Source organism: Taudactylus pleione, unplaced genomic scaffold (assembly GCF_031769625.1).
Source record: "Taudactylus pleione unplaced genomic scaffold, aTauple2 ptg000077l, whole genome shotgun sequence".
NCBI classification, from domain to species: Eukaryota; Metazoa; Chordata; class Amphibia; order Anura; family Myobatrachidae; genus Taudactylus; species Taudactylus pleione.
In genome coordinates this window covers 2,825,926-2,837,563 of record NW_028284479.1, presented here as the reverse complement: position 1 = coordinate 2,837,563, position 11,638 = coordinate 2,825,926, and the positions used below count along the sequence as shown (strand labels likewise).

Below are 11,638 nucleotides of genomic sequence, written 5' to 3'. Positions count from 1 at the left end.
GAGACTTCATAAAATGTTCCCATCCTCTTCACCCGATTGTTGGCGGGGCTGTGGCTGCAGGGGTACTATGATCCATATCTGGTGGACCTGCCCAATTATTGTCCCCTTCTGGGACGCGGTTCATAGCCTACTAAATTCCCTTCTGGAAGCTCCGATCTCAAAAGATCCTTGGATATTTTTATTGTGCTACCCACTCCCGAATATTGGCAAATTTTCTAAAAAATTGGCTGCATATTTTAGCAGCCGCAAAATCTCTTATCGCTCTAAACTGGAAAAAGACCACCCCACCACTTCTCTCTGCACTTAGAAGCCAGATCTGGCATGTCACGACCATGGAGGAGATAACTTATTACGTCCATGATCGAGGACGTTTTTTCTCAAGTTTGGGCTTCCTGGCTGCTTGCTGAGCGCTGTCCCCCCTCGCTTTTCGCACACTTTATGTATGGACCCATGGGCAACGATTAAGGTTTACCCTCCAGAAGATGTTTGATATGTACTGATTCTCTAGATGATATGTCATGTCCCCCCCCCCCCCCTATTTCCCTTCCTCTTGCCCTGTTTACCCCCCCCCCACACTTTTACCAAATAGTTTTGTATAGTTTTCGCTGTTTATTAATGTTTAAAAATATGGTCTGTATTGGGTTTTTGTGACCCTTGTTTTATTTTCTTTTTTGTGCTAAAAATTGTATTCTGAATGATAAATTAAAATAAAGAATTATAGAAAAAAAGAAAATGTGAGAAAAAACTCACATTTTTAAACTCAGCCAATGTAATAAAGTCACAGAACATGCAAACTTGCATGTTTTTCAGACTCAAAAAACTCTCAAGATTTAAACTCTCATCCAGGTGTTTCCTGTATTAAAAATACAACTCGATCAATATATTAGTGTGAGAGTTTTACTGCTAAACTGTCACATTTTCTAAACTCTCACCCTATTACATTTGGCCCAAATAGTCTTTCTACTAGAGGACAAGATTGGGGCCCCATCATTGAGAGTACACAAGCAAAGGATATCCGTTCCATCAGTTATGCAGGTCCTGGGATCAATGGTATCCACCTTCGACATGGTGGGGTATACTCAGTTCCATTCCAGACCTCTGCAACAATTGATTCTCTCCAAGGGGAACGGACAGTTTCATCTAATAAGGTCCCAGATGATCCATCTCACTCCAGAGGTTCGTCACTCCCTCCAGTGACGAGTGAAAAAGGACCATATAAACAAAGGGCGCCCATTTTGGATTTCAAATTGGGTGCTTCTCATCACGGACGCCAGTCTTCACAGATGGGGTGCAGTGACAGGTCATCATACCTTTCAGGGAAGATGGACAAATCAAGAAAGTAATCTGCCAAACATTCTAGAACTGCGAGCAGTATACAAAGCACTTATCATGGCACAGGACCTGCTCCAGGGCAGGCCGGTCTAGATCCAGTCCGACAATGCGAATACAGTGGCCTATCTCAACTATCAGGGAGGAACAAGAAGTTATGCAGCCATGAAAGAGGTGACAAAGGTTCTGATTTGGGCAGAACATCATCTTCTGGCAATATTCATACCGGGAGTACTCAATTGGGAAGCAGACTTCTTAAGTCGACATACATGCCGGAGAGTGGTCTCTCCGTCCGGGAGTGTTTCAGATCCTGGTAAACAAATGGGGTCTGCCAGAAATAGATCTCATGGCGTCACATCACAACCACAAGGTCCCCAGGTACGGATCCAGGTCCAGAGACCCATCAGCAGCTTTCATGGACGCACTGGCAGTAAGATGGGACTTCAAGCTGGTGTATCTCTTTCATCCGGAAGGCGGAACAGTGATATTGGTGGTTTCGGCTTGGCCCAGATGGCATTGGTTCACAGACATACAGACTATATCCATAGACAGCCCGTATCCTCTTCCTTTATGGCAGAATCTGCTAACACAGGGTCCCTGCTGGCATCCAGACTTACCTTGTCTGCCTTTGACAGCGTGGCTCCTGAATCTTCCATCTTAAGAGATAAAGGTTTTTCCAGTTCTGTAATTGAAACGATGCTTAGGGCACGAAAGAGTGCCTCTGCCCGCATCTATTACAGAGTTTGGCATTCTTTTGGTCAATGGTGTTCCCACAGAAAGTATGATCCTAAGGTGTTTAGGATTTCCAGGGTACTGGCTTTTTTCCAGGCAGGTTTAGACCGGGATCTCCGCCTGGACACTCAGAGTGCAGGTTTTCTGCACTAGCAGTCTGTTCCAGACGAAGATTGCCTAATTACCAGATGCTAGAATTTTTTTTCAAGGAGTTCATCCTCCTTTTGTTCCACCAGTAGCACCGTGGGATTTGTCTTTATTTCTTAAGGGGGGCTACAAGCTCCCCCATTTGAACCTCTGGACTCTGTAGACTTGAAATAGTTGACAGCGAAGACAGTTTTTCTCCTCGCTATCTCTTCTGCACGCAGAGTCTCTGGCAGCGCTCTCTTGTCGCTCCCATTTCCATTTGAGTGAAGAAATTCTAATTCCAGCTTTTCATGTTACGGATCTTTCTATAGGTGAGACCTCCCTGGATGTAGTTCGTGCTCTCCGTATCTATGTGGAGCGCACAAACTCTGTTAGAAAATCAGATGCTCTTTTTGTATTTTATGGTTTTCACAAATGAGGATGGGCAGCTAACAAGCAGACTCCGGCGAGATGGTTATGCATGGCTATCTCTCAGGTGCACACACAGGCTGATCTCCCTGTCCCAAACACGGTGACTACACATTCTACTAGGTCTGTAGGGCCATCTTGGGCATTTACTTGTGGTGCCTCTGCTGAACAGTTGTGTAAGGCAGCCACGTGATCTTATGTCCACACTTTTCTTAGGTTCTATGCCTTTGATACTTTGCCTCTCAGGATGCTTCCTTTGGACGATGAGTTCTCCTTTCTGCTCAGGAGCGTCCCCCACCCTAGGGGAACTGCTTTATGACATCCCTGTGGATCCCTATGGACCCTGAAAAAAAAAATTAAGAGTTATTGTAGACTTACCTTGATAACTCCTTTTCTTTGAGGTCCACAGGGCACACACCCTGACAAACCTGGCTGCATTGGGTAATTTTTCTTTCGGTCACAGATTCCCTCATTTTGTGTAAGAGTGTTTCTGGTGTACGATTGCTCTTCCTGCTCCTGCCTTGAGGCTTGTTAACAAAACTGAAGGCCTGTGTCTGTGGGTGGGGTGTATATGAAGGAGGACCCGAGGCATCCCGGGAGCTGAAAGATTTAACTGTTTGGTGCATGGATCTCTCCAACCACATTATCCCCATGGTATCCCTGTGGACCTCAAAGAAAAGGCGTTCTCATGGTGAGTCTACAATAATTCTAATTTTTACAGTTAATGTAATTAGGTCTGTCTTTATAAACCTGCTTTGTTTCGGTGTTTACCTGGTTTTTAGTTCAAGGCGTTTGAAGGTTTCGAAATCTCAGGCATTTTTCATGTACAGTACATTTGTTAACATTACACCTCACAAACTATTGGGTTGCAGTGCTTTGTATTGCCAAATGTTTACCAAAACTTAAGGGCTGTAATGATTTTTTGTTATTTCATTGTCAACGGATTACAATTTAATTAAAATCTGTCATTTAAAAGAGGTGTCATTTTTTATCTTGTGAGTGTGGTTAATTTATTGATTTTGCACATGCGAAAACTTTGACAATTCGCATGATATGCAGTTTTGTGCAAAAAGTTTGCACCTGCGAACACTTATCGCTAAAATGCGTCTTTTTGCAGCTAATTGAATCCGGCCCTCAGTTGCACACAAATATACAAGTGTCATACATGAAATGAATCAGAAAGTGGAGGATTCTGAAGTATATTAAAATGTAACTTTTAATCTTATACCTTAAAATAAGGGGGTATCACATCTCTTTTGAACTTGCATTAGTGCACTGGCAATACCACATACCTGTTCGTTAATTGTTGAATATCCAGGAGTGTCCAAACTATCTTGGACAGTCCTGGATTCATACAGGATGCTCTTCAGATATTGGATGGGAAATGTGATACAGTGTGGACGACATAGGGTTAACGACGTTTAGCACCCATGAAAATTATTAATCGTGTCATTCTTGGTACCTATACCCAGAGGAGAATGTAAGGGTGCATCATTTTCTAAGTATTCATATAATTCGCCGAGAATAATCATTATTGCTCACACAGAGAGGACAGCTTTCCTCCTATGACCAACTCTGAACGAGGAATTCATTTATCTTCTTTCTTTGTTGATATAAGTGAATTTTTCACTCATAATAAGAGTCTGCATTCTCATTTATGCAATACTTGGTTTGTGTTGTATATATTGTCTATTTTGTGTATTTTCTGTGTGTACGTCATATGATTTGTGATACTCCCTTATTTTAAAAGTATAAGATTACAAGTTACATTTTAATATACTTCAGAATCCTTTACTTTCTGATAAGAGTGCCCCCAGCAAAGAGGCGATTCAATTGTTTTTTAAGCCGTGATAATTAATGAGCGCCCAGTTTTGTTATTCAATTGTTCTGGGTGCTCATTAATTATCGCCCTCTATGAGACCAGGTTTAGCCATGTAAAACGGTTAAACCCGTCTAAAATGCTGGTTAGGGGGTTAGCGCGTCCTAACCAGGGGGTTTCTCACACATTTCTGCTCGCACCCTCCTGAGTGCGTGCAGAAATGCCGGCGCCTATCGCGCCCTGACAGAGCAACAATTGAATTGCTCTGTCGGGCGTCTTAAAAAAAAAAAAAAAAAAGCCGCCGTCAAAACATTTGAATCGCCCCCAAAGGAGTCTTCTTTTTCTTCACCAATGTAGTACCTTTTTCTGACTCTGGGGAGCACCACCAACATATCCAAATGTACGCGATACCCTGCGTCAATACCTGATTAAGTTGGTCCTTGAGCATTTTTTCAACCATCTCCATTCTTTAGTCTCTGTTGACAATTCTGAGATGGTACACTTTCTGTTTCTCCTGTGCGAGCTCTAAAAACCATATGTTCACATGAAATTAATCAGTGCAGGCTCCTGGTGTGTCCTCGTCGCATCGCATTGTGATGAAGACGCTTTTTCTGGCACAAAAGACGTTCGGCGAAAGCAGTCATACAGGCCTTGACACACCAAAGAGGGGTTGTTTGGCGTGACTGCAGCAACAATGTATGAGGACACATTTGTAGATCAGTTGTGTGAAATTAGCATAAACTGTGTATAGTGATTGGTGTATATTGACTGTATGATAAGTGTTACCTGTGAATAGTGACGGGTATAAAGTGGATACATGTTAAATTATTTCTTCTTTGATAGAATTGGTCTGACTGCCTCTATAATAGTTACAACCTACTAGTTCGCACTGTCTGCATATTACAAGAGGATTGGAGTGGACCAGAAAGCAGTCTCACACTCACCACCGCCTCTCACTGTGCGAGAAGGAAAGGAGGATCACTCAGGGGACATGGCCAGGCAGTTATTCTTCTATCCTTCTGCCTCTCTGATGGCTGGTCACACCCCTTAAGCTTTGTGCTGCCGCCCTTCAATGGGCCCCTAACAATGCATTCTCCCTGTGGGCCCTTCACACTCCAGTCCAACACAGATTCTATCTACCTTCCTGGCTCCTGTGGCTTATTGCTGGTAATAAAAACTTTGCTTTTGATTTAGTCTCATTTCATATCCTTCTACGAATGAGCATGGAAGTGGGCTTACACGCCCATCACACTCCCACGAGAACAGATTAGTACAGTGAGTTCACATGATCACCGCTCAAATGCAATCTGAGCCCAGGTCCGTGTGCAAGGTGCGAAACATGTTAACTCCAGGTGCATGCGTAGTATGCAGATATCTGCCAGATACATCGGCATTTCCACTTGCAGCCAACTAAGAATCAGGCCCTTTGCCACTACAAAAAGTAGCTGATCTAAGAGCAAAACTAAAAAACAAAACAAAAAAAACAACGTACCACAGAATATGCATGTCACAATTTATTTTCTGATCTCATTTTTCTGACACTCCCCAAATGATTTACATGTGAACACTTATTTCAATTGAATTCTTGTCTAGAAATCAAAAAGTACATTCTCATTAACCCCTTTCACTGATCTACAGTAATGGGCAGTTTAAATAAAGAAAGCACTCACCAAGTTAACAAATTTAACATATAAAATGGTTAAAAGGGGCATCCAACGTGCAGCCATGTTTTTGGAGGACAAGGTTTAGGCAGTGTAACAAGTGTACATGCATGTAATAAAGGTTTTCCATTACTAAAGAAACTATAGCTACACTGAACAAATTGGAGAGCAAACAATGACTCCCGTCTGTTTCTATCATAGGTGAAATCCCAATACCTAGCGCCACAATTAGTTCACAAAGAGGGCAAAACATTATCATCATCTGTACATAGGCACTTGACTTGTATTTACATAAACAGAACAAATACATCCTTTAGTCACATAGTTTTCACATCAGCCACAACTTTGTACGCAATACATATTCCATTCCTATGAAAGAAAAGCAGAACAGTCCAAACAGAAGTGAATTTCAATGACGTGAATCAGAAGTATGGTTTTCTTTCATCACACTGACCTGTCACTTTTATTGGCACATAAAGTCAGAGTGTGGTCATTTCAAAGTCCTTTGGTTTTAAGGTCAGACGCATCAAAACAGTAGCCGACCTCTAGCAGGTTCTTTCAGAGTCTATCCCAATGGCACCAACATGCTGCATTCAGGCACTACTGTGCTTCTGCTGCTGGGTAACCTCTCTGTAAGATAATACTTAGAACGTAAACCACGTGATCGCAGCCAGGAGATCCAGTCACTTTGCCATATTCTGAATCACTTTGCCATATTCTGAAGACTATTGAAGTGGAGCCTTTACTTTCTGACTTGCTGACATTCTGACATTTGAACGTCACAGTAATGAGGTAGTCAAACAAACAGTCAATTGTGTTCTACACTTTACTTCTTTCTGGGCTTACTTCAATATGCATTCTCCTCCTGGGAAAAATCTTTCTTTTAAGTGCAATCAGCTATCAAAAAGAGGAATAAAAACACACCTTTAGTTATTATTTCATCTTTCAGTCCATTGTAAATACCAAATATAGGCACAATACAGTTGTACAATTGCTTGATTGGGGTAGTAACTAGTGATGTTGCATAGTTTGCGACCACCGTGACATGATCCGTCCGTCCTGCTGCATCCCTCTGCAATTAAAGAGGAAATTTGTTCCATTGTGCTCTGCATGTGGGGCAAGATAAGTGCCACTTAGGGGCTGGACAACGCCCCTGGGGGTGTGGGGGGATGTGAGTGGTCATGCCCCATCTCCTTAGGGAGATAGGTCCCATTAGCCCCATGGTGGATGGGGAAGTTATGCCACTGGGGATCTATCACTAGGTGTATCTATTGCCACAGGGGGTGGGAGGTAAATGTACAATGAGGGCCTATGGATAAAGGGAAGAAGGGTGTACAAAGCACCTCCTAGGCATATGTTTTCTTTTAAATACATTTTTTTAAATATTTTTAACTTTTTGAGAGCCTTTTAAAAAAATAAAAACAAAAATTGTCAGTTAAGTACTGTAGATACTTGGCAGAATCACCGGGAAATACTCTTTAATCTGTGACATTAAGAGCACATCTTCCTAAGCCAATTGGAGCATTCTAGAGCATAGCGCTCCCGCTAGACTGTTTAAGCGGGGCGCCATACCCTGCCAGATTTCAAAAGGGCAGAATGCATCCTGCCCGAAAGGGCACGATGCGCCTAGCCCTTTGGGCGGCGCCCCGCTAAAACAACCTGCCGGGGGCCATCCCCACCCATGGGCAAAAGTGTCCAGCAGGTTGGAAAAATAGTGGTGCAGCGGTCACCGCTGGTCAACAGATGCCGGGCAGATGCGCCTGGCATCTATTCACTGACACAGGAGAACTTGGTGGCAGCCCGGCACGCCCACAAGAGTGATGAAAAGGGGGCGCATCTTAAAGACACACCCCCTTTCTCATAACCACACCTCTTTTCAGGGGCACGCAGGTATGCCTCTTTCTAGGGCGGGCGCACTGCTCGGTCTTGAAATTAGCACAGAAAAGATGGAATGTAGACTCCCAGCAGAGAAGGTCAAGGAGCTAGGGAGAGAGAGAAGTTATTACGCAGGAGCAAAGAAAGTCATGCTACGACAGATGCAGTCCTTTTTGGAGATTGAACTTTGCATGCAGGGTTATTCCCATGGGCACGATCTTTAAAAGGTGGCTGGAGCAAGCCACTGCCAGAGTTAAAAAGAGGGACCACTTTATACGCATTTCCAAAGACCTTAGGGACAACCTGCGAGGTCATCCTTTGTCAGAATGTGGCCAAAAGCAGCCCTGCACAATCATGTTAGTTATTCACTGAAGCAGCAGGGGATACAGGTTTTGGGGCGTATTTGCAAGAAGAATGGTTTGCCCAGCTTTCGCCAGCCAGATGGGTGGACACGGGGCTGACCAAGACCCTAGCGGCTTTAGAGTTGTCCCCAATAGTGGTTGCAGTGGACATCTGAGGCCACAGGCTGGCCAACAGAAGTATCAGATTCTGGTGCGACAAAATGGGGGTGGTGCAGGCCATAGATAGTCAATGTGCCTCATCACCACCAGTCGTCAGGTTGTTGAGAAAGTTAGTTGCAGTGTGCTTGCGCCACATCATCACATTCAGGGTGAAGCATGTATCTGAGGACCAGAATGTGATAGATGCATTGTCCAGGCAGAAAAGGGACATATTTAGGGCTGCTGCACCGCAGGCGCAAGCAACAAGTCTAATATGCCCCTCCCATCTTTGGCATATAGTCGAGCCGATCTAAATGGACTGGTCGAGCGATCTCTGGCAACGAAGACGTGGAGAGCATACAAGGCTGCATAGGAAAAGTGGCAGCAGTTTCAAGAGTTGGTAAGCCCAGGGAGTCGGGCAACACGTCAACTGCTGCTAGCCTTCTTAGGCAAGCTGAGAAGGGAGCGGACATCCAGGGCATGGGTTAATACCATATTGGCTTGAATCTCTTTTTTTCACCAAGTTAGAGGGAGGAAAAGAAGAGACCAAGGCTTTTGTTGTGTGCCCAATAATGACAGTTTGGGACAGGGTGGAGATAAAGAAGCCAGATAGTAGGGAACCAGTCGTCATAGAAAAGCTAAGGAAACTGGGGATAGTGCCAGCGGTATGCAAGGATGAAATTGAGGCAACCTTAATTAGAGCCTTCATTATGGCATTTAGCGTGGCATTCAGGGTGAGTGAGCTGGTAGCTGATTCCAAACGTTCAAGGGGCACCAGCTTGCAGCATAAGAGCGTGGTATTAGCCGGAGATACTGTGTTGTGTGAAGTACATAGGTTCAAGAGTGACCAAGTTGGCAAGGGCAGATGGGTTCAACTAAGGAGCCTGTCTGACACAGCAATCTGGCCGGTGATAGCTGTCAGGGCGTTCTTGAGCGTCAGGCCAGAGGACGGGGCTCATTTTCTTATGCTTTCTTGTAACCAATGGTTTGTTTTTAGAGGGTTGAGGGGTGTTGTGTGTTTTGCAGGGATAAATGTTTAACTTTTAATTATTGCATTGCATTTGTCACAGTTGGCGGGCATCGGTAAATAAGCAGTGCACAAGGCATAGTAAATTGGGGAAGACACCAGAGGTTAGCAGTTTCATCCTCAGTGAATGGCTGCAGACCAGGCTCCAGCTTTGGACGGTTGGGGCGCATGCCAGGCAAGCGTGATATGCGCCAGGGGGGTGGTTCCCTAGGTGGTGTAGCTGCGGTGCCTACCGGGTAGACAGAGCATGCCCCAAAAAATGAATTGGGAAAATCGGATAAGGGATGAGAGTAATCCTTGCCCACTACTTCTTTCAGTATCAGTGTGCTGCAATATTTTAATGCGGCAGAATTTTATCCAAAACTTTGCCTCTGTGTCTACTTCTTGGGTTGGGTTATAAGCTGGGAGATAGCAGGTCGCCCTCTGCCCCTTATCAGACTCCAGGAAGAATGGCTGCACAAAGCAGCTGCTGTTGCTCCAGAGAGATGGGTGGAGCTAAAATCGGTAAAGCAGCGCTAAGAACATTACAGCATGACAGTTTTGTTGTTAGAATGGGAATTTACATTTCAGAATCTGCAGAATTTAAATTTGAAAAAGTATTCGGGGCAGGATACTTATACAGCGCACTTTATATCATTACCACATACGCAAATTCGCTGGTCATGTTACCTACGCTGTAGTCTCTTACTGTAAATGCACTGGAATTAGTTCTAATTGCTCTATACTTTCTCAGGAAATAGCCCAGTAGGGTTATAGGGCTGCAATTAAAACACCTTTGTGCCACATCTACAGGAAAACGTACCTGTTCTGCAAAAAAAGAGATGACTGTAAACACAATCAACGTTCCCAAGACACAGTGCGTCCAAAACTTTAACTTGTCTCTGTAACTCCTCCTGATCAAAAAATACAATTATTATATTAAAATTAATTGAAATATGCACATTATTGATATGTTGATCAGCCACATCACAACTATTCTCATATACCCACGCACGCAGACACAGTAATAAGTGTGAAAATAATTTGTCCAATGAATATTTTATCTGCATGAATGTGTCCTCATACACCTATGTGCACCATATGGCATGAGACGCCTGCCGCTATTTCCGTGCTGTGCACTTTCCTTCATTTTGCATCTTAGTACGCATATACATTGTACTAGGTACTTAGGATTTTATTATGTTTTTTGCTGCAAAAGAATTAGTATAATGTCATAGATTGAGCATAAGGATGCATGGTGTAGGTCACTGGTATTGGTCTTTTTCAGGCACTTCTCACCCTTCCCGTCCTTGTCGGATAGATAAAACCTAAGCTGGTGGCTGCCAATCAAAAAAAATGTGACAAACAGAAGCGGAACCCTGCCCACCACCACCACAGAACTGAGCCTAAGGATGTAAGTACACTTTACTTAATTAAACTTTTGTTTCTGAATTTCTCAATAAGAATCATTTGTCTTAGGGGTGCAGTTAAAAAATACAGATACTCTAGGGCAGTGGTTCTCAAACTCGGTCCTCAGGACGCCACACAGGTCACGTTATCCAGGTCACCCAGCAGGTGCACAGCTGTAGTCATTACTTACTGACATATTTTAGAAGATCCACAGGTCGTGCTAATTAATTCACTTGGGATTCTGTGAGAATATCTGGAAAACATGCATGGTTTGGGATCCTGGGGACCCAGTTTGCAAACCTGTGCTCTAGGGTACTGTGATTCAAGAAAGTTTGGGAACCACTGCTTAAGGGAAAACTACAGGACATTTGCTCAGATCATACAGTGTTTTGATGTTTTTCAGCAACATGAATAATGAAAGAAAAATAAATTGAGACTCTCGGTCACTGATAGGAGTTTAGGTATACAGCCCATAGCAAAACAAAATCATTCTAGCAAACACCCCACTCATTACTTTGAGCAGCTCCTTGCACTCCTATCATTATCAGAGAAATAAAAGCAGATTACCATTCCTGCAGTTCGTGCATGTGTAGAAACCGGTTACGATATTCTCTTGGCAACTCAAACTGAGAAGGTATTGGAAACATTGACTCGTAGAAGTCGCGTAGGACGGCTTTTACAGTTTGTGCGTCCTTGTGATTGTGATTAATATTATCGTTCAGACAGATGAATTTCCTAGAAGAGTTAAAAC

General features: G+C 43.6%; 1 protein-coding gene across 2 annotated transcripts in view; it reads right to left on the bottom strand.

The window, feature by feature from the left end:
- Nucleotides 1-5,931: 5,931 nt before the first annotated feature.
- Nucleotides 5,932-11,638, bottom strand: part of GNPTAB (N-acetylglucosamine-1-phosphate transferase subunits alpha and beta) — an 87,259-nt gene continuing 81,552 nt past the window's right edge. For both annotated transcript variants that reach the window (XM_088467837.1, XM_088467838.1), the window contains exons 19-21: nucleotides 11,455-11,622; nucleotides 10,301-10,391; nucleotides 5,932-6,993 (exon numbers count right to left, since the gene is read on the bottom strand). In XM_088467837.1, coding sequence (XP_088323963.1) covers nucleotides 6,916-6,993; nucleotides 10,301-10,391; nucleotides 11,455-11,622 — 337 coding nt within the window. In that variant the 3' untranslated portion in view covers nucleotides 5,932-6,915. The remainder of the gene's footprint in view (nucleotides 6,994-10,300; nucleotides 10,392-11,454; nucleotides 11,623-11,638) is intronic.